We start from the raw sequence: 19187 nt of genomic DNA on the forward strand, positions 1-19187 counted from the left end.
TAACATTTTTTTTTTTAAATTTTTAAAAAAATTTATTTTTTTATTTTTTTTTTTATTTTTGACAGGCAGAGTGGACAGTGAGAGAGAGACAGAGAGAAAGGTCTTCCTTTTGCCGTTGGTTCACCCTCCAATGGCCGCCGCGGTAGGCGCGCTGCGGCCGGCGCACCGCGCTGATCCGAAGGCAGGAGCCAGGTGCTTCTCCTGGTCTCCCATGGGGTGCAGGGCCCAAGCACTTGGGCCATCCTCCACTGCACTCCCTGGCCACAGCAGAGAGCTGGCCTGGAAGAGGGGCAACCGGGACAGGATCGGTGCCCCGACCGGGACTAGAACCTGGTGTGCCGGCGCCGCAAGGTGGAGGATTAGCCTAGTGAGCTGCGGCGCCGGCCTCTGTTAACATTTTTTAATAACACAGTTAAGACAAGTACTCTGAGAAAGAGCAGGGTATGAATTAGATCTCCTAGGATTGTGTGAAATAAATAATTTGTATATGTATTTAGCTTCATTTTTGGAGCCAAGAGAATGATAGCTATTATGTGTTAACTGTATTTACCTTCCTTACTTTCTGCATTTAAAATTCTTTAAAAGTGGAAATGTAATATTGGCTTTACATGTTATCAACTTAACAATTTCCTGATTAATACATTTTTTCTCATCATAGTTTTAATATCTTTTGTCTTGCAGTGTTGAAACTAGAGAATCTGTTTGCAGGTGATTCGGGTCGATATTTGGCTATTCAATTCTATCTGGAAAGTGCATATATATATTTATATTATTATGAATATAAGAAAGCAAAAGATCAGTTCAATATTGCTAGAGACCTTGGCAACTTACAAATTAATTTGACAGGTAAGACACGAACTTTTGTGCATACTGATTTTTTTTTAAGATAAAACTAATAAATATACTGGTAGTTTGTATTTTATGCTGAAATTTGATTTGCTATATCCTATTCTTTCTAAAACTAGATTTTGAAGATTTTATTTAAAAATTCATAGTTTAAGAATACATTTGAAATTATTCATTTTCTTTATTCCCTGAGATTCCCATTTATTGTCTAGGTGAGGCACATGTTAATAGTATGCAGCATCCAGGCATTCCACAAACTTTTGACCATTTGGTTCTGTGTGTGGGCCTCTGAAGGTCTCTTCTGATTTCCAGCTTTAGTTTGGACTCTGCATTGTCTTTTTTGTAAATACTCCCCTATTGCTTCCATCTTGCTTTTTTGGTATTACTTAAGAGGAGAATTTAAAATAAAATTTGACTTTATTTAAAAAGCAAAGAGGCAGAGAGAAAAAGAAAAAGAGAGAGAGAGTTGCAGGAGGGCTTCCATTTCCTAGTTCACTTCCATACTGGCTACAACAGCTGGACCTGAGTTGGGCTGAAGATAGGAGACAGAAACTCCGTCCAGATCTGCTATGTGCACTGCAGGAGCCCAATTACTAGAGCCATTATGTTGCCTCCCAGGATGCCCGTTAACTGGAAGTTAGAGTAGATATGACATGTGAGGATCCTAACCAGGAGTTCCTCAAGAGCAGAATTTTAGACCATATTGTTTACTTGATGTTTCTTCTTTCTTTTTTTTTTTTTGACAGGCAGAGTGGATAGTGAGAGAGAGAGAGACAGAGAGAAAGGTCTTCCTTTTTGCCGTTGGTTCACCCTCCAATGGCCGCTGTGGCCGGTGTATCGTGCTGATCCGAAGCCAGGAGCCAGGCGCTTCTCCTGGTCTCCCATACGGGTACAGGGCCCAAGGATTTGGGCCATCCTCCACTGCCTTCCCGGGCCATAGCAGAGAGCTGGCCTGGAAGAGGGGCAACCAGGATAGAATCCGGCGCCCCGACCGGGACTAGAACCCGGTGTGCCGGCGCCGCAAGGCAGAGGATTAGCCTGTTAAGCCACGGCGCCAGCCTCTTCTTTCTTTTTTAAAGATTTATTTTATTTATTTGAAGGGGTTACAGAGAGGGGGGAGGGAGAGAGAGAGAGAGAGAGCAAAAGAGACAGGTCTTCTATCTGCTGGTTCACTCCCCAAATGGCTGCAGTGGCTGGAGCTGAGCCAGTTGGAAGCCAGGAGCCAGGAGCTTCTTCTGGGTCTCCCATGTGGGTACAGAGGCCCAAGGACTTGAGTTATCCTCCACTGCTTTCCTAGGTATGCTAACAGGGAGCTGGATCTGAGGCAGAGCAACTAAGGCTCAAACTGGAACCCATAACCCGCTGTGCCAGATGTTTTTTCGTTGCCTTATAATATAGTTATATAGTGTACACTCAGATATTTACTGAGTGAACAAATGATTTACAGAATTTCTCCTAAGTTCTCTATGTTTCTTCTGAATACAAATAAAAAACATTGTTTTCTTTTTTATATTGCTCACCCTAATGTCTCACACTGTAGCTGGCATTCAATATTGTATAAGTGAATGCTGGTCAGACATCATCAATTAGTCACAGCATTTAAAACTGTTGAAGCTGGACTGAGCATTCCAAGATATGACTGTCTGTCTGTTTTTGTTGAAATGGTTGACCCTGTTTGTCCTCCCTGTGCTACGTCTAGATTCTCTCTAAGGCCTATTATTAACTCCCAATTTCTGTGCTTTCTCTTGAACTAGTGCTAGCAGTAAAATTCTTTACATGTATTATGAGTTAAATATGACTTTGTGGCCTGGCTGGGGTCTTAGCCACCTTTTATTATATTGTTTGTGTGAGAAAAATTATTTAATATCTAGCTTATAAGTTTTGGATTAATGCCATGTATACATTGGAGTCTTGTCTGTATTTGAAAATATACTTACATATAATATAACTTGTGAGGTTAATTTCAAGGATTGTGCTTTTAATTATTTTGGTCCTGGGAGACTTTTTTAATACTATGTTAAAATTAATAGTACAGTTCTCTGTATATTCATCTTTGCTGGTATATTTACCATGTAATCTTTCATATATTCTGTTTTTCCAACTTAGGGGTGAGGAACTTAAAAATGTGAATTTGGGACTCACAAATATAAATGAGAATCAGGTTATTATTTTTACCACTCAGCTGCAGGCTCACTATTAAAAAGGAAGCTGTGTTAAATTCTTTCAGTGGCTGTCTTTTGTGTAACACGTTCAGAATGCTGATGGCTGACTTGGACCTGAATTTATCACAGATTAACATCCAGACTTGTTAGCCTGGTGTTTCCACAGAATTAATGTTGGAGCTTTTGTTTCTTTTAAAGTGGTTTCGATACAGTTATTTCAGAACCTTAATGAAAAAAATTGTGGTGTTGGAGGAAGACAGTGTACTATACTGTGTGATCTGGAACCTGAAGATCCTAACTTTTAGTCTGGCTGTGTTACTGACAAACCCAGGCATCTTTTTTTTAATGATTTATTTATTTATTATTATTATTATTTTTTATTTTTGACAGGCAGAGTGGATAGTGTGAGAGAGAGAGAGACAGAGAGAAAGGTCTTCCTTTACCGTTGGTTCACCCTCCAATGGCCGCCGTGGCCGGCGCACCGTGCTGATCCGAAGGCAGGAGCCAGGTGCTTCTCCTGGTCTCCCATGTGGGTGCAGGGCCCAAGCATTTGGGCCATCCTCCACTGCACTCCCTGGCCATAGCAGAGAGCTGGCCTGGAAGAGGGGCAACCGGGACAGAATCCGGTGCCCCGACCGGGACTAGAACCCAGTGTGCCGGCGCCGCAAGGCAGAGGATTAGCCTGTTGAGCCATGGCGCCGGCCAGTGATTTATTTATTTATTTGAAAGGCAGTTACAGAGAGGCAGAGGCAGAAAGAGAGGTCTTCCATCTGCTTGTTCATTCCCCAAATGGTCACAATGGCCAGAGCTGTGGCAATCCAAATCCAGGAGCCAGGAGCTACCTCTGGGTCTCCCAAACAGGTGCAGGGGCCCAAGGACATGGGCCATCTTCTACTGCTTTCCCTGGCCATAGCAGAGAGCTGGATAGGAAGTAGAGCACCCAGGACTTGTACCGGCGCCCATACGGGATGCTAGCATTACATGTAGTTGCTTTACCCACTATGCCACAGTGCCGGCCCATAGCCCAGGCATCTTGAACAAGTGACTGTACCTCAGAAACTGTTTTTTAATCTTCTATATAAAGATAAGGATGATTTTTCTACCTAAAAAGTTTAGTGTGTTAGTCTTTTGACAAGGGAAGTAGTTGATATAAAAAAGTGTGTGTGGAATCTGGTGGTAGAAATCTTGGATTTGAGTCCTGGCTGTATAGTTTGTTGCCTGTATAACTGTGTCATTTTAACATCAGTGGGCTTCAGGTTTCTTTTATGTGAAATGGACGAAACACCTTATAAATTCTAAAACTCTGTGAAATTATTACTCTTCCTGTAGATCTAATTAACAAATGTATCAATATAATTTTATTTTATTTTTTCAGGTGCTTTAGGGAAAAGGACACGATTCCAGGAAAATTATGTGGCCCAACTCATTCTGGATGTAAAAAGGGAAGGGGATGTTCTTTCGCACCATGAATTCAGTCCAGCACCTACTCCTCAGGAACACTTAGCCAAGGTAGGTTGGAGTGTAAGTTTTTCAATTCAGTTAATATCCAAGGCTACCATTTTCAATAAGTGAATACCAAAGAAACATGGAATGGGATTGGGGAGAGACTTTAATTTATCCTTTCTTGAGCATTTTCAAGGTGACTGGGACAGGGATACCCTGTGTTTAAGCTTTGTTGTTTTTTTACTCATAAGTAGAGGTAAATGCTGTTTTGTTTGTACAATGCAATAAATATTAATTAATAATGCAGTTATTTGTTACCCCTTGAAGAAATACCAAGGGTAGACCAAGATACTGATTTTTTAAAAGGATTTATTTTATTTACTTGAAGGACAGAGTTATAGAGAAGAGACAAAGAGAGAGAGAAAGAGAGGGAGAAATCTTCTATCTGCTGGGTCACTCTCCACATGGCCACAACAGCTGAGGCTGGACCAGGCTGAAGCCAGGAGTCTGGAAATACATCCACGTCTCCCATGTGAGTGGTGGGCCCAAGGACCTGCACCATGTTCTGCTGCTTTCCCAAGAGCATTTACTGGGAGCTGGATGGGAAGTGGAGCAGCTGGATGTGAGCCAGCACCCCAATGGCATGCCAGCATTGCCGGTGGCGTTTTATCCAGGTGTGCCACAGCACTAGCCACAAGAGACAACTTTCTCTAGCTGCTACCATGGTTGTCTCCTTACTTTTGCCTTCTGTTGATATTTTGAACATTTAGACTTGGAATTTCTTGAGCTTCTTAAAAAAGATGGTCAGAATTCCTTTTAATTAGTTCTGTGCTGCCTCAGTGCTTTTTTTTTTTTTTTTTCTTTTGACGTTTGTAATGAATTCTCTTCTTGTAGCCTGAATTTGACTCTTGGTCAGTTTACCTGCTTATAAGTCTCATTACTCACTTCAGTGGATGCTGTTAGCATTGATATTTTCTTATCTCAGATTGCCCTAGCCCACACTTTTGGTTTTCATTTTGGTGATCTTAACGTACCTAAAGTCTGTATTTTGCTTTGATTCTTTCTAGAGGCTACAAGCAGATTTACCTGGGGCACACTGAACACTAACTAGAATCTTACTGTGTTCTGAGAGTGACGTCGAGGGAGGAAGCCAGGGGTGGCTGTGAGGAGTGGCGACAGTCAGTAGTCCCAGGAGATGAATGTCCATCTCCTGGGCTTGCTCCCAGTGTGTGTTTTTATGACAACTTCAGTGAGGAGCAGCTGTTGATTCTCAGAGGAGCATGGAGGATGGCAGGGAGAGCTGTAGTAACTCAGGGATAGGGGTCCACAGGCTGCTGACTCTGCCATCTCAGTGCGGGGACTGGGTGAGCACCCCGCAGCAGTCCCTGATGGCCGGGGAGCTAGGCTTCTTCCTGCTTCTGTCCTTTATTTTCTCCCTGCATGACTAGATACTGAACTCTACTCTTAGGTTTCTTTCTTTCTCTCTCTCTTTTTTTTTTTTTTGAAATACTTATTTATTTATTTGAAGGGAGGAATTTCAGAGAGAGAGAAGAAGCAGAGAGAGAGGTTGTCTATCTGCTCATTTACTCCCCAGAACCAGAAATTAGAGCTTCTTCTGGGTCTCCCATGTGTGTGCAGGGGCCCAAGCACTTAGGCTATCTTCTACTGCTTTCTCAGGCCATAGCAGAGAGCTGGATTGGAAGTGGAGCAGCCCCATCTTGAACCGGTTCCCATGTTGGATGCCTGCACTGCAGGTGGCAGCTTTACCTGCTATGCCATAGCACCGGACCCTCCTTAGTTTTTTTTTATGTCAATCTATCTCTTCTCTAAGCCTTGGGTAACTGTCATAAGCCTGAGTTTTGGGCCATAACACAGCATCTGTGGGAAGACATTAATTTTGGAATTCAAGTATTTTATTCGGTAATGCATTGTTGTTTTTAAAAAAGATTTATTTATTTATTTATTTATTTGTTTATTTATTCATTTATTTATTTGAAAGGCACAGTAACATAGAGATCTGGGTCAAGCCAAAGACAGGCACAAAGAAACTCCATCCAGGTCTCCCACTTGAATGACAAGGGCTCAAGCACTTGGGCCCTCAACTGCTGCTTTCTCAGGCACGTTAGCAGGGAGCTTGATCAGAAGTGGAACAGCGGGAACTCAAATTGGCACTCTGTTTGGGGATGCTGGCATTGTAAGCTGTGCTTACAATGTTTTTTTTTTTTTTTTTTTCTTTTTGTTCTTTAAAGATTTTATTTATTTGAAAGATAGAGTTACAGAGAGAGAGAGATAGAAAGGTTTTCCATCTGCTGATTCACTTCCCAAATGTCCGCAGTGGTTGGTACTGGCCTGATCGGAAGCCAGAAGCCAAGAGCTTCTTCCAGATTTCCCATGTGGGTGCAGGGGCCCATGCACTTTGGCCATCTGCTGCTGTTTTCCCAGGCCATCAGCAGAGAGCTGAATTGGAAGAGCAGCAGCTGGGACATGAATCGGTGCCCATGTGGGATGCTGGTGCTACAGGCAGAGTCTTAGCCTACTGCACCACAGCGCTGGCCCCCAGCCCCTGTTTTTTTTTTTTTTAAATGTGATGTTCTCTGTTGTGGATTCTGTGGATTTGTTCTGAGAGGAGGAGAGTAGTGGGGGCAAGAGGCATGGAGTCACCACACAGACCCCGGGAGCCGGGTGAAAGCAGGCCAGAGGCGAGCATCCTGCAGACTCATTTATTTCAGTTGGTACAGCAGCTTAAATAGCCAAGGCAGCCAATCTGGTCAAGCAGCGGTCTGTGCCCTAACCAATCACAACCTGTTGCCAGGCAGGCTCTGGTGCCTTGTGGTTTCTGAAGCCATGCAATCACAGCCTGTTGCCAGGCAGGCTCTGTTGTCAGGCAGGCTCTGTTGTCATGTGGTTTCCAAAACCATCCAGTCATAGCCTGTTGCCAGTCAGGCTCTGTTATCAGTGGCCATCTTGGCATGGCCTTCTCATTCCACCACATTTCCCCCTTTTCGTTTATTTTTGAGGAACGGGAGGCATGATTCTTGGCCATACCATTGTTGACCCCGTTCTGTCTTAGGTTGTCCCACAGGGGATCTTACCCGTTGTTGACTAACCAGTGCTCCAAACGGGAGACCACAGGAATGCTTGCTCAGATGGGGTAGGAATGAGGAACAGTGGCAATCAGGAATGGCGTGACTGCACACAGGCTGTTGGCTGTTCGAATGACTGACCAGAGTTAAGTTGAGTATAAAGCAGTAGCGGATGTGGCTATGGGCAGTTCCTCAGGGTAGGGTGATAGGGCAGGTGCATCTGCTAACAAGGCGGATTCTCAGTCTTGTTCAGCTGGTTCTGGTTGACTGTCAGTTGCAGGCTTGATGTTTCTTCTGGTACCCAAATGGGCTGCCCTGCATTCTCTGGAAAGACACAAGCATATCCTCGGCCCTTGCTTAGCAGAAGCCTTTTTAAAGGCATTGGGATCCAGGGCCTGAATTTTGCATCCACTTTGAGATTAACGACAAGCATATGGGTGGGATGGGGTCTAGCAGCTGCCCTGAGAGCCTGGGGTGCCTGGGGACTGCCACAAATGTGGGGATCCTCACTGGGTGCGGATGGGATGACCTCATATGGGTTATCTCCTCGAGGTTGTCTAAGTTCATCCCACGGGTATTTGGGAGGTGGCTGACTAGGCATTGCTGCGTTGTCTGCTGTCATGTCATTTTCACTGTTGGAGCTCTCTCTCCCTAAGTCATCAAATGTTACTTGTGAGGCAGCGGCCTGGAGTGACAGGCTCCAAATGAAATTGTGTCCTTTGATGATAAATAGGATATGATGATTATTATGGAGAATGTATAAAGATGCTATACAATTTTATATAGAATTTATTTATACCTATTTGAAATAAAATAATTTCAGATAATCCTGTTTCTCAGTTATCCTTAAGATACAGGTTTTGTGATGTAAGTATGGATTAGATAGAACCATAGCTTTATTGTCACAAGTGGATGATAGAATTACTTGTTTGATTAGTTATATATTTCCTTATGATGCTATTAAATTATGGAATGCATCAGGAAAAAAAAGAGTGTCACTCTATCAATTGTAGAAATTACAAAATATATCTTGATTAGAAATGTAACAGTGTGAACACAGATATCTTAACAATTGGGGAAGGAGGATAATTTTATTGTCAGTGAAGAATGTAATTTTTCCCCTATGGGTCTTCCTAGATTTGTGACTTGTTATTAATGGGAGACTACATAGACAAAAGCTATTTGATATCAGGGTTCAATAAGCCAACAATAATTAGCAATCCTATTGTACACATGAAAGAACTGGTTCCTTTTCTTTATCATTCAGTTGTTGGAGTGGGGAGAGGGAAAATAAAAGTGTTTGTTTGGGACTGGCATTATGCTGCGCTGGTATTGCCACCACCTGTGATGTATCCCATATGGGCATTGGTTTGTGTCCCGGCTGCTCCCCTTCCCATCCGACTCCCTGGTTACGCACCTGGGAAAAGCAGCAGATGATGGCACAAGTGTTTGGACCCCTGCTACCTATGTGGGAGACCTGGATGAAGTTCCTAACTTTGACCTGGCCCAACGGCCATGTAGGGAGTGCACCAGTGGATGGAAGATCTAGCTCTTTCTGTGTCTTTCCCTCTCTCTCTGTAACTCTGACTTTTGAATAAATTAATTTATAAAATTGATGCTAAATTATGTCCTGATTTTTTGATTCAGTAGAATGTTAGGAGCGTAAAGTGGGACTAAGGCAGAACAATATTTAAATATGGGGACCTTATAGTGGGTTAAGCTGCCACTTGCATTGCCCATTCTGTATTGAAGTGCTGGTTCAAGTTCTGGTTTTTCCACTTTGCATGCAGCTTTCTGTTTATTGCTTGGGAGGAAACAGATGATGGCCTAAGTACTTGAGACCAATTCCAATGTCACTATGTAGAAGATCCAAATGGAGTTCCTGGCTTTTAGCTTCAGCTGGGTTCAGCCCTGGCTGTTGCAGCCATTTGAGGAGTAAAGGAGTGATGGAAGATTCTCAGATTCAGTTTCTCTTTCCCCTTCCCCTGTCTCTCTGCCTTACAAATGGACAAATAAATCTTTAAAAACCTTGAAAAAAAAATATGGAGACTTGTATAACAGTTAGGTAAGGAAGTACTGCTGCAGACCCATTTTACTTTCAAAAAAGTGCTGAATAGGAATGTAGAGAATAAGAAGAAAGATTGAAACTCTCTGAATTGTTCTTTGTATCTCACAAATAAATAATCCCCTGTGCTAGCATGGATGTACTCAGGTCTTCTGTGGCTGAGGGAGGGAGTCTTGGGCTGAGAGGAAGAATTTGAATTCCTTACTGCCTACCCTGGCTGAGAACTTGGAAAAGTTACTATATTCTTAGTTTATAGTCATTTGTTTTTCCCACATTATACTTTACTAAAAGATTAGATTGGATGTATAAAGATATTCTACAAGTGAATTATTAAACATTGGATATTAATAAGCAGGTTGTATCAATGTGTGTATATATATTTATACATACACACACATACACATGCTGCCCTGTCCAGTACAGTAGTCATCAGCCACATGTGATAGTTGAGCATTTGAAAGTTGTCTGGTCCAAATTAAGATGTGTTGTAAGTATAAAATTATACCAGACATTAGACTGTGTATGAAAAAAAGACTGAATATCTAACTAATGATTTCCTGTTGATGCATGTTACAAGGATAACATTTTTTTACACATTAGGTTAAATCATTTCATCTTTTTTAAAAAAAAATTTTATATATGATTACTAGGAAATTTAAAATTACCTATGTAACTCCATTTGAAAGGTCTGTGGTAAAAATAGATGACCGGGGCCAATGCTGTGGTGTAGCATATAAAGCCACTGCCGACATTGCTGGCATCCCATATGGGCACTGGTTCGAGTCCTGGCTGCTCCACTTCCAATCTAGCTTTCTGCTATGTTCTGGGAAAGCAGTGGAAGATGGCCCAAGTCCTTGGGCCCCTGCACCTGTGAAGGACATCTGGAAGAAGCTCCTGGCTTCAGATCAGCCCTGCTCCTGCTGTTATGGCCATCTGTGGAGTGAACCAGCAGATGGAAGACCTCTCTCTCTCTCTTTCTCTGCCTCTGTAACTTTGCCTTTCAGAGAAATAAATCTTTAAAAAAAAAAAAATACTATCACCAGTGTGCTGTACACTTGCCTCTATACATTTAGGGGACTCTTTTTTTTTTTTTTTGACAGGCAGAGTGGATAGTGAGAGAGAGTGAGAGAGAGAGAAGGGTCTTCCTTTTTGCCGTTGGTTCACCCTCCAATGGCTGCTGCGGCCAGCGCATCTCGCTGATCCAAAGCCAGGAGCCAGGTGCTTCTCCTGGTCTCCCATGCGGGTGCAGGGTCCAAGGACTTGGGCCATCCTCCACTGCCTTCCCGGGCCATAGCAGAGAGCTGGCCTGGAAGAGGGGCAACTGGGATAGAATCTGGTGCCCCAACCGGGGCTAGAACCGGGTGTGCTGGTGCCACAAGGCAGAGGATTAGCCTGTTAAGCCTAGGGGACTCTTTGAAGAGGGAACTTTTGGAATGGAGATTGAGGAGCAGCTTGAAGTTTTGTGTTCCTCCTAGTTAGCAGTTGTTGGGGTTGCAGTACTCTTTACTTAAAGCCTTGTAGATGAATGCTAAGCTTATGTTAGAGTGAATTGGATGATAGAAAAGAAAAGCTGTTAACTTTGGTGTGTGATTGGAGCAGATCGACTGATTAGCTTTTCCCTGTTTCCAAAGCTTGACCTCTTAGCTGTAAGTAAATTCTAGGCTTATGAAATTGGTGATCTCTGCCTGGCTCTGTTTGGCTCCTAAAGGCTTTTTTGTGTTAATTGTATTTCTATTGAATTAGAAAAAAATTTAAATCAAGCTTGTTGAGGGATAACTTAAATAAAATATACCTATTTCAAAAGGACAGTTTGATTAGCTTTGAAAAATACAAAGAGCAGTGTAACCACATTTTAAATGAAAATATAGAACAATTTTCAAGGTAGCAAAAATCCTCTCAAAATCCTTTTCCACTGGATAATTTCCCTTCACTATCTGCTTTTTGTCACAAATTAGACCTGTCTTTTCTAGAATTTTTGAATAAATGGAATCATACAAAATGTACTTTGTGTCTGGCTTCTTTCATTTAGCCTTGTGTTTTTAGTTTTATAATATAAAATATACTTTATTCTGGACCTCTTTCAGCTCTGATTCAAATTATAGTTGTCAAAGCAATACAATGCAAAGGGAAAGGGCAACAACATAAAAAAAAAGTGCCTAAAAAGAATAAAAGGGTAATTGGGAACACGTCATTGTGATGTGGAACCAAAATACATTGTAAGTGTAATTAACAAGGTTCAGGACAGCATAGAACACCTGTATCAGTCTTCCTTACACAATAATCTTGAAAACTGAACAATACAGTTCCTTAACATGTACAAAAAATTGTCATGTACCCTTGTGTTTTTGAGGTTCATCCATGTTGTAATACCAGGTCACATGCTGTTTATTGCTGAATATTGTGAGGAAGTTTTCAGAAAGTTCATAGAAAAAAGCATTTTCTGAAGAAACTGTTGTGGATTTAAAATTTTTGCACCATAATAAAAAATACTTTTAATTCCATTTTCCACAAACTTTTTGAAGCACACACATATTTCATTGTGTGGATAAAACACAATGCATTTATTTAGCTGTTGGTGGGCATTTGAATTGTTAGTAGCAGCTTGGAACATTAGTAGTTGAATCTTTATGTGAACATGTGTTTTTCATTCTGTTGGGTAAATACTTAGGAATGGAATGGCTGGGTTGTGTGGGAAGTATATTTTTAACTTTATGAGAAACTACGAAACTGTTTTCCAAAATGGTTGTACTGTTTTACATCCCTACAGTGAAATGTATGCGAGTGCCAGTTGCTCTGTCTTTGCCAGTGCTTTGTGTTGTCAGTTGACTTAGTTTTTTCCATTCTAGTGTGTATGTTTTGTGATATCCTATTGTGGTTCCACTAGTTTTATTGAGGGGAGGGGCGTCATTTTTTAAAATTGCTTTTATTGAAGTGTATTACTTATAGAAAAATTGACCCATTTTAATAAGATTTGGGAAATATATAGGCCTAGCCAGCTTATTCAAGATATACTCTGTTACCCCAAGGAGTTTCATCTTGTTCCTTTGTATTTAATCTCCCATATCCTGGTGCTAAACATTGGTCTACTTTTAGTGACTACAGATAGTTTGCCTTTTCTAGAATTTCATATGTTTGGTATCACAGACTATGTATGCTTTTGTGTCTGTCCTCTTTTTCAACATTCTATTGAGATTTATCTGTGTGATTGCATATGTCAGTAGTTCTTTTTTATAGCTGAACAGAATTTCATAGGTTAAATATACCATAACCTTTGAAATCTATTTACCTGTTGACAGATATTTGGGTGATTTCCAGTTTTGGGTTATTACAGATAAAAGTGCTGTGAACATTTAGGCCTGGCCTCTGTGTGGACATATGTTCTCATTTCTCTTGGGTAACTAGAATTGAAATAAGATTGATGGCTCATTATTCTAAGAAACTGGAAAACTGTTTTCTTTGATTGCACCATTTTTATATTTCCACCAGCAATGTATGAAAGTTCTAATTGGTTCAGATCTTTGCCAATATTTAGTATTGTAAATCTTTTTAATTTTAGTCATTGTAATTTGTGTGTAGTAGTTCTTTCTGATTTTAATTAGTATTTCCCCATTTATTGCTGATGTCAAGGATTTTTGTGTGTGCTTATTGCCCATTTGTATGTGTTCTTTTTGAAGTGTTTTATGACTCTTTTGCTCGTTTTAATTGGGTTATTTATCTCTTTATCAGTTATAAAACGTTTTCCATATTCTGATTGTTAGTCCTTTTTCAGACTTTTTTTTTTTTCTTTTAAAGATTTTTACTTATTTATTTGAGAGAGAGAACTACAGAGAGAAAGGTCTTTAATCTGCTGGTGCTCTCTCCTATTGGCCACAACAGCCAAAGCCAGGCTGATCTGAAGCCAGGAGCTAGGAGCTTCCTCCAGGTCTCTCACCTGGGCCATCCTCTACTGTTTTCCTAGACCTTAAGCAGAGAGCTGAATTGGAAGAGGAGCAGCTGGGACACCGACTGGCGCCCATATGGGATGCTGGCATAGCAGCAGAGGCTTAGCCTAGTATGCCATAGCACTGGGCCCCCCTTTTTTTCTTTGCTTTTTTTTTTTTTTTTTTAAAGATTTACTTTTATTTATTTGAAAGACAGAGTTACAGAGAGAGGTAGACACAGAGAGAGAGGTTTTCCATCCGCTGGTTCACTCCCCAGATGGCCGCAACGGCTGGAGCTGCACTGATTCGAAGCCAGGAGCCAGGAGCTTCTTTTGGGTCTCCCTCGTGGGTGCAGGGGCCCAAGGATTTGGGCCATTCTCTACTGCTTTCTCAGGCCACAGCAGAGAGCTGGATTAAAAGAAGAGTAGCTGGGTCTTGAACTGCCTGGGATGCTGGCACTGCAAGTGGCGGCTTTACCCACTATGCCACAGTGCTGGCTCCCTGGTTCACTTTATAAAAGGCTTCAAGGCCAGGTTTTGTCCAAACTAAAGCAAGGAGTCAGGGGTCGCCCATGTAGTTGTCAGGGACCAAAGTACTTAGGCCATCATCTGCTACCTTCTTACGTGCATTAGCAGGAAGTTGGATTGGAAGTGAAGCAGTGACATTCCCATATGGAATGCCAGCATTAAAGCAGTTGCTTAACTTGCTGTACCACAAAGCCTTGCATGATCTTTTTATTTTATTTTACTTTTAAAATACTTCATTTATTTGAAAGGCAGAGTTACAGAAAGATATATCTCTCTGTAAATTACCTCCAAGTATGTCCCACCCAGATAGAAAAGCCTATTGGCAATGTTATAAATTATATAATATGTACTATATTATTTATATAGTATATAAATCTTAAAAGGTAGCTTAACTTTATCCCTCATAGCAATAATACATACCATTGTTTTGAATGAATCAAATTTAAATTTTGATCCAAATATTTTCCTTTGTATTCTACCAGAATCTTGAGCTCAACGATGATACTGTTCTGAATGAGATCAAGTTAGCAGACAGTGAACAGTTTCAAATGCCTGACCTTTGTGCAGAAGAGCTTGCTGTTATCCTTGGAGTCTGGTAAGTTAAGGACTGACTTAACTGCCTCGAACACCTTGCACGTTGGTACTGTTGTATTTGGGGAAAATCTGTGTTCCAGGAGTTCCTAAAGATTGTGGGTGAATGAACAGAACATTTGGTAATGCTTATGAAAAGAATACTTGGGCTGCTAAGTAGGAATTTCCTGTCTTCTTTCCTTTATAAAGGAAATTTCTTTGATTAGCCTTAGCTAGCAATACATTGGATTTTTCTTTCATTTATTTTTTGTTTTAATAAATTGTGCATTATTTATTTGAGAGGCAGTGTGACACATACACACACACACAGTGATCCCATCTTCTGTTTCACTCCCCAATTGCCCGTAGTGGTCCCAAGTCTGGGACTGAAGTCGAGGACTGGGAACTCAATCTAAGTCTCTCATTTGGGTGGCAGGAACCCAATTATTTGAGCCATCAGCTTAGCATCAAACCCAAAAGCTCCAATATGGGATGCAGGAATTCTAACAGGCATCTTACCTCGTAGTTCAATCACCTACCCAAGAGTAGATTGTTAATCAACTGTTGAAGATATGTCAGAATGACTGTGTTCACCTTTGAGGATATTTACGTTTCAAAGAATAGAATTATTTTTTAATAAATTTTGTAAAACATTTTCAAAATTGTTGCAAGGGCAGGACAGTGCATAGAACTTTTGTTTTTCTCATGCTGTATATCTTTATCCCTGAACAGTTCAGTGTTTATTTCCAACAAATAACAGTGTTTTGTGCATATAGCCACAGAACAGGTGTCAAAATCACAAAGTGAACAATCATCTTTTGGTATATTTTAATTCTTAGATCCCTTTCAAATTTTGGCAGTTTTTCTGATAATCTCCTTTAGAAAAAAAGATCCAATTCAGATCATATGTGTTGCATTTAATTGTCATGTCTAACTTAGTGGTCTCTGACAGCCTGGAATTGTTCCTCATTTTTGTTTGGCTTTAATGATCTTGGCACTTGAAATTTACAAGTGAGTTTTTATGGTAATGATTATATTCACCTTATGCATTGTTAGCAGGGATATCAAAGAAGTTAAGTGTTGTGGTTCTCATTGCATCCTAGGAGTTAGAACACAATTTCGTTTTGTCCTGCTACTGGTGCTGTTAACTTTGGTCACATGATTGAAGTGCAAATTATTTATTTTTATTCATGTGTGAGACAGAGAGAGTAACCTCCCATAATCTGGCCCACTCCTTGAGTGTCTAGTATGGCCAGATTGGGATGGATCAGGCCAAAGTTGCGTGCTGAGAACCCAATTCCGGCCTCCCTCATGGGTGGTAGGCATCCAGCCATTTGAGCCATCACCTGCGGCTGCCCAGGGCGCATACTAGCTGAAATCTAGAATCAGGAGCAGAGCTGGGACTTGAACCTTGGCAACTCTGATGTGATGTGTGGGTATTCTATGTCCCCATTGCTAGACCAAATACCTACCCCTAAAGTAGTATTCACTTAGCTTCTCCAATGTAAAATTACTCTTTTTAGCTTTGTAATGAATATTTTGTAGGAAGATGCTTTAGATAATATAAATATCACATTTTTCATCAGAGATAGTAACATTCAGAATTAAATATCTCACAGTTACAATATTGAGACCAATTGAATTAGGAATAGGTAATTTAGGAAAGGAGCATTTGAAAAAATTTCTTCTTTAACTCAGTAGAACTAATCCTTCAGTGTTTACCTCATAGCATTTTGTTACCTCCTATATACTATCAGTAAACTTGAGTTCAGTTCTGGAGTCCCCTTTTATTTGTTTAAAAGCGATTACACAACTGTGATAACTCTAAGCATGTTTATGTGGGGTCTTCACAAAGTTCATCAAAGTGCATATCATGAAAGTCCTTTGCATGGATTTTAAATTACCTTCACACCAATATTAACTTATCTTTTTTTATTTAAAAAAAAGATTACTTATTTATTCATTTGAAAGTCAGAGTTACACAGAGAGAGGTCCTCCATCTCCTGGCTACTCCCCAACTGGCTGAAACGGCTGGAGCCGTGCCGATCTAAAGCCAGGAGCTAGGAGCTTCCTCTGGATTCCCCACGTGGATGCAGGGACCCAAGGACCTGGGCCATCTTCCACTGCTTTCCCAGGCCACAGCAGAGAGCTGGATCGGAAGTGGAGCAACCGGGACTCGAACTGGCGCCCATTTGGGATGCCAGCACTGCTATGCCACAGTGCTGGCCCCAACTTAACTTTTTTTTTTTTTAAGATTTATTTTATTTATTTGAAAGTCAAAATTACAGAGAGAGAGAGAGAGAGAGAGAGACAGAGAGAGAGAGACAGAGAGAGTGAGAGAAGGAGAGGTCTTCCATCTGCTGGTTCATTCTCTAACAACTGCAAAGGCTGGGGCTGGGCCAAGCTGAAGCCAGGAGCCAAGAGCTTGATCCATATATCTCATGTGGGTCAGAGGCCCAAGCACTTGGGCCATCTTCTGCTGTTTTCTAATGAGAATCAGCAGGGAGGTGGATTGCAAGTGGACCAGTTGGGTCCCCAACTGGTGCCCATATGGAATGGGCAGGTAGAGGCTTAACCTACTATACCACAACGTAGGCCCCTAACTTATCTTTTAATTCCATTTTTCCACAAAGTTTTTCAAGTACCCCCAGACCATGTAATGATCAAATCAGGGTCATTAGCATTTGCATCTCCCTAAACATTGACTTTTTAATGTTGGGAACTTTTGAACCAACATTATGTGTCAGTTTTAAAACAGGGATCACACCTTGTTTTTCTGTTCTAAGTCCATCACAATTGTCCTATCACATTTGATTCCAGTGATAGAATTTACATTTACTTCAGAAAAGTTACTTGTTCATAATGACACTGTATGAATAAGACGAATAGCACCTATTTATGAGCAATGCCGTGTGCTGGGCATTATACCCTATACTGTCACATTATTATTATTCTAGCAACCTTAGGAGTTGTAACTTTTATTCAGTTTTCAGAAGGGAAAGCGTTCAAGAGTTTGCCTGGGCTCTTTACCTAGGATGAGGATAAGTAAATGTCTGCTTTATAAGATACTGCCAAGTTGTTTTCCAAAATGATTTTATTAGTTATACTAGAATCAGCAGGATTTCAGGATTTGGGTTCTGCTCTGACAACTTCTTAATTTTTACCTATTTAGTGCTATAGTAATCTTTATTTATTTGGTGTATTTAATAGATAGAGGTTGATGCTATAGTAATTTTTTTCTTTCGTGTGAGTGGCACACAGATTGGGTTTCTTGGTTTCCTCATAAGGTAAATTCTGTTAAAATTTAGGATAGCAATCACATTTTATTTGTCAGCATTTTATGAATTTTTTTCTTATTTTTGACAGACTCATAGCTACATTTGTATGTTTGCTATAATACTATAGTTATGCTTTCATATAAAAATATAGCATTTTACCTTGCTTTTATAAAACTATAGTTCATTAGGTGTAACTTGCATTTTATAATTAATTTACTGTTTATGTCATTTAAAGCACAAATTACCAAAAGAATAACCCCGTGCATAAGTTAACTGAAGAGGAGCTGCTGGCATTTACATCAGTGAGTAGCATCTTTTTCCTTGCCATGTTTTTTCCTTGTAAATTATTTTGCTTTATATTTGTTCTTGACTTGAATTTTTCATGTTGAAATACTGCCACCTAAGGAAATTAAGGGGAAAAAACGAGTCATCATTTTAGTTTATAAGTCACGTGTGTCTTGCTGCTGATGTAAACATAACTGTTTTTCTTTATACCTGCTTAGGTTTGAGAACAATGATCAACTATTTCATTGTTTTATCCCATGCAGGTAATAGATGCTCAGTAAATATTTTTGAATGAAAAAGTGAAATAACAGAGACAGAACCACTGACGTGCGTGACTTTTGTGCATAGAGCTGTGGGGAAGCCTACAGACTGTGGTGAGAATGAGAGCTAGAAGCAGGAGAGCCTGGGCCATAGAGCCCAGGGAAGATGGGTGTCTAGCACATAGGGTGCTCATCAGCATTCAGCAGTGTAGAGCAGTCGGGAGAGACGTGGACAGAGAAGAGCAGTGCACTGTTTATCTTGAGGACATTTTTAGTTGAATACCTGGGTAGAGAATTATATTGCAGTATAGAGAATTAAGGTGAGAATGGGATATAGAACAATAAGATTGCTGGATAGACTGCAGTTGGAGAATGACAGTGAAAAACAAGGATGGAGTAATAGATGTTTGAAAAGTGGAGATCCACAGAAGGTTTTCAAGAAGAGAAAGTCAGAGGGAGGAGTCAGTCATTATCTTTTTGCCTTTTTGATTAAAAATAGATGCATATGTTCTTTAATGAATGCAAGTTGATTAAGCTTATCATTTTTTCAAATGATTTTCAAAAAATTTTGCTACCTTGGGAATCGAGTTCGAATTCTGTTCTGATGTTTTTTTCCTTTGTTATTTGTCAGATGAGCCAAAAGAGTGTAGTTTTATCTTGTGGAAAGAAAATTAGCTTGCTTTGTACCATAATATTAATTTTTTTAGTTAGTTTTATTTTCTATGCCATCTTGGAACTGGTTGGATAT

General features: G+C 40.5%; 1 protein-coding gene across 1 annotated transcript in view; it reads left to right on the forward strand.

The window, feature by feature from the left end:
• Positions 1 to 19187, forward strand: part of TTC27 (tetratricopeptide repeat domain 27) — a 213417-nt gene that overhangs the window by 35412 nt on the left and 158818 nt on the right. Inside the window, exons 6-9 of the mRNA XM_062209233.1 lie at positions 682 to 846; positions 4384 to 4517; positions 14529 to 14641; positions 18130 to 18196. Of these exons, the coding sequence (XP_062065217.1) occupies positions 682 to 846; positions 4384 to 4517; positions 14529 to 14641; positions 18130 to 18196 (479 nt within the window). The remainder of the gene's footprint in view (positions 1 to 681; positions 847 to 4383; positions 4518 to 14528; positions 14642 to 18129; positions 18197 to 19187) is intronic.

The sequence above is a fragment of the Lepus europaeus genome, chromosome 13 (genome assembly GCF_033115175.1).
Source record: "Lepus europaeus isolate LE1 chromosome 13, mLepTim1.pri, whole genome shotgun sequence".
In the NCBI taxonomy this organism is placed as follows: Eukaryota; Metazoa; Chordata; class Mammalia; order Lagomorpha; family Leporidae; genus Lepus; species Lepus europaeus.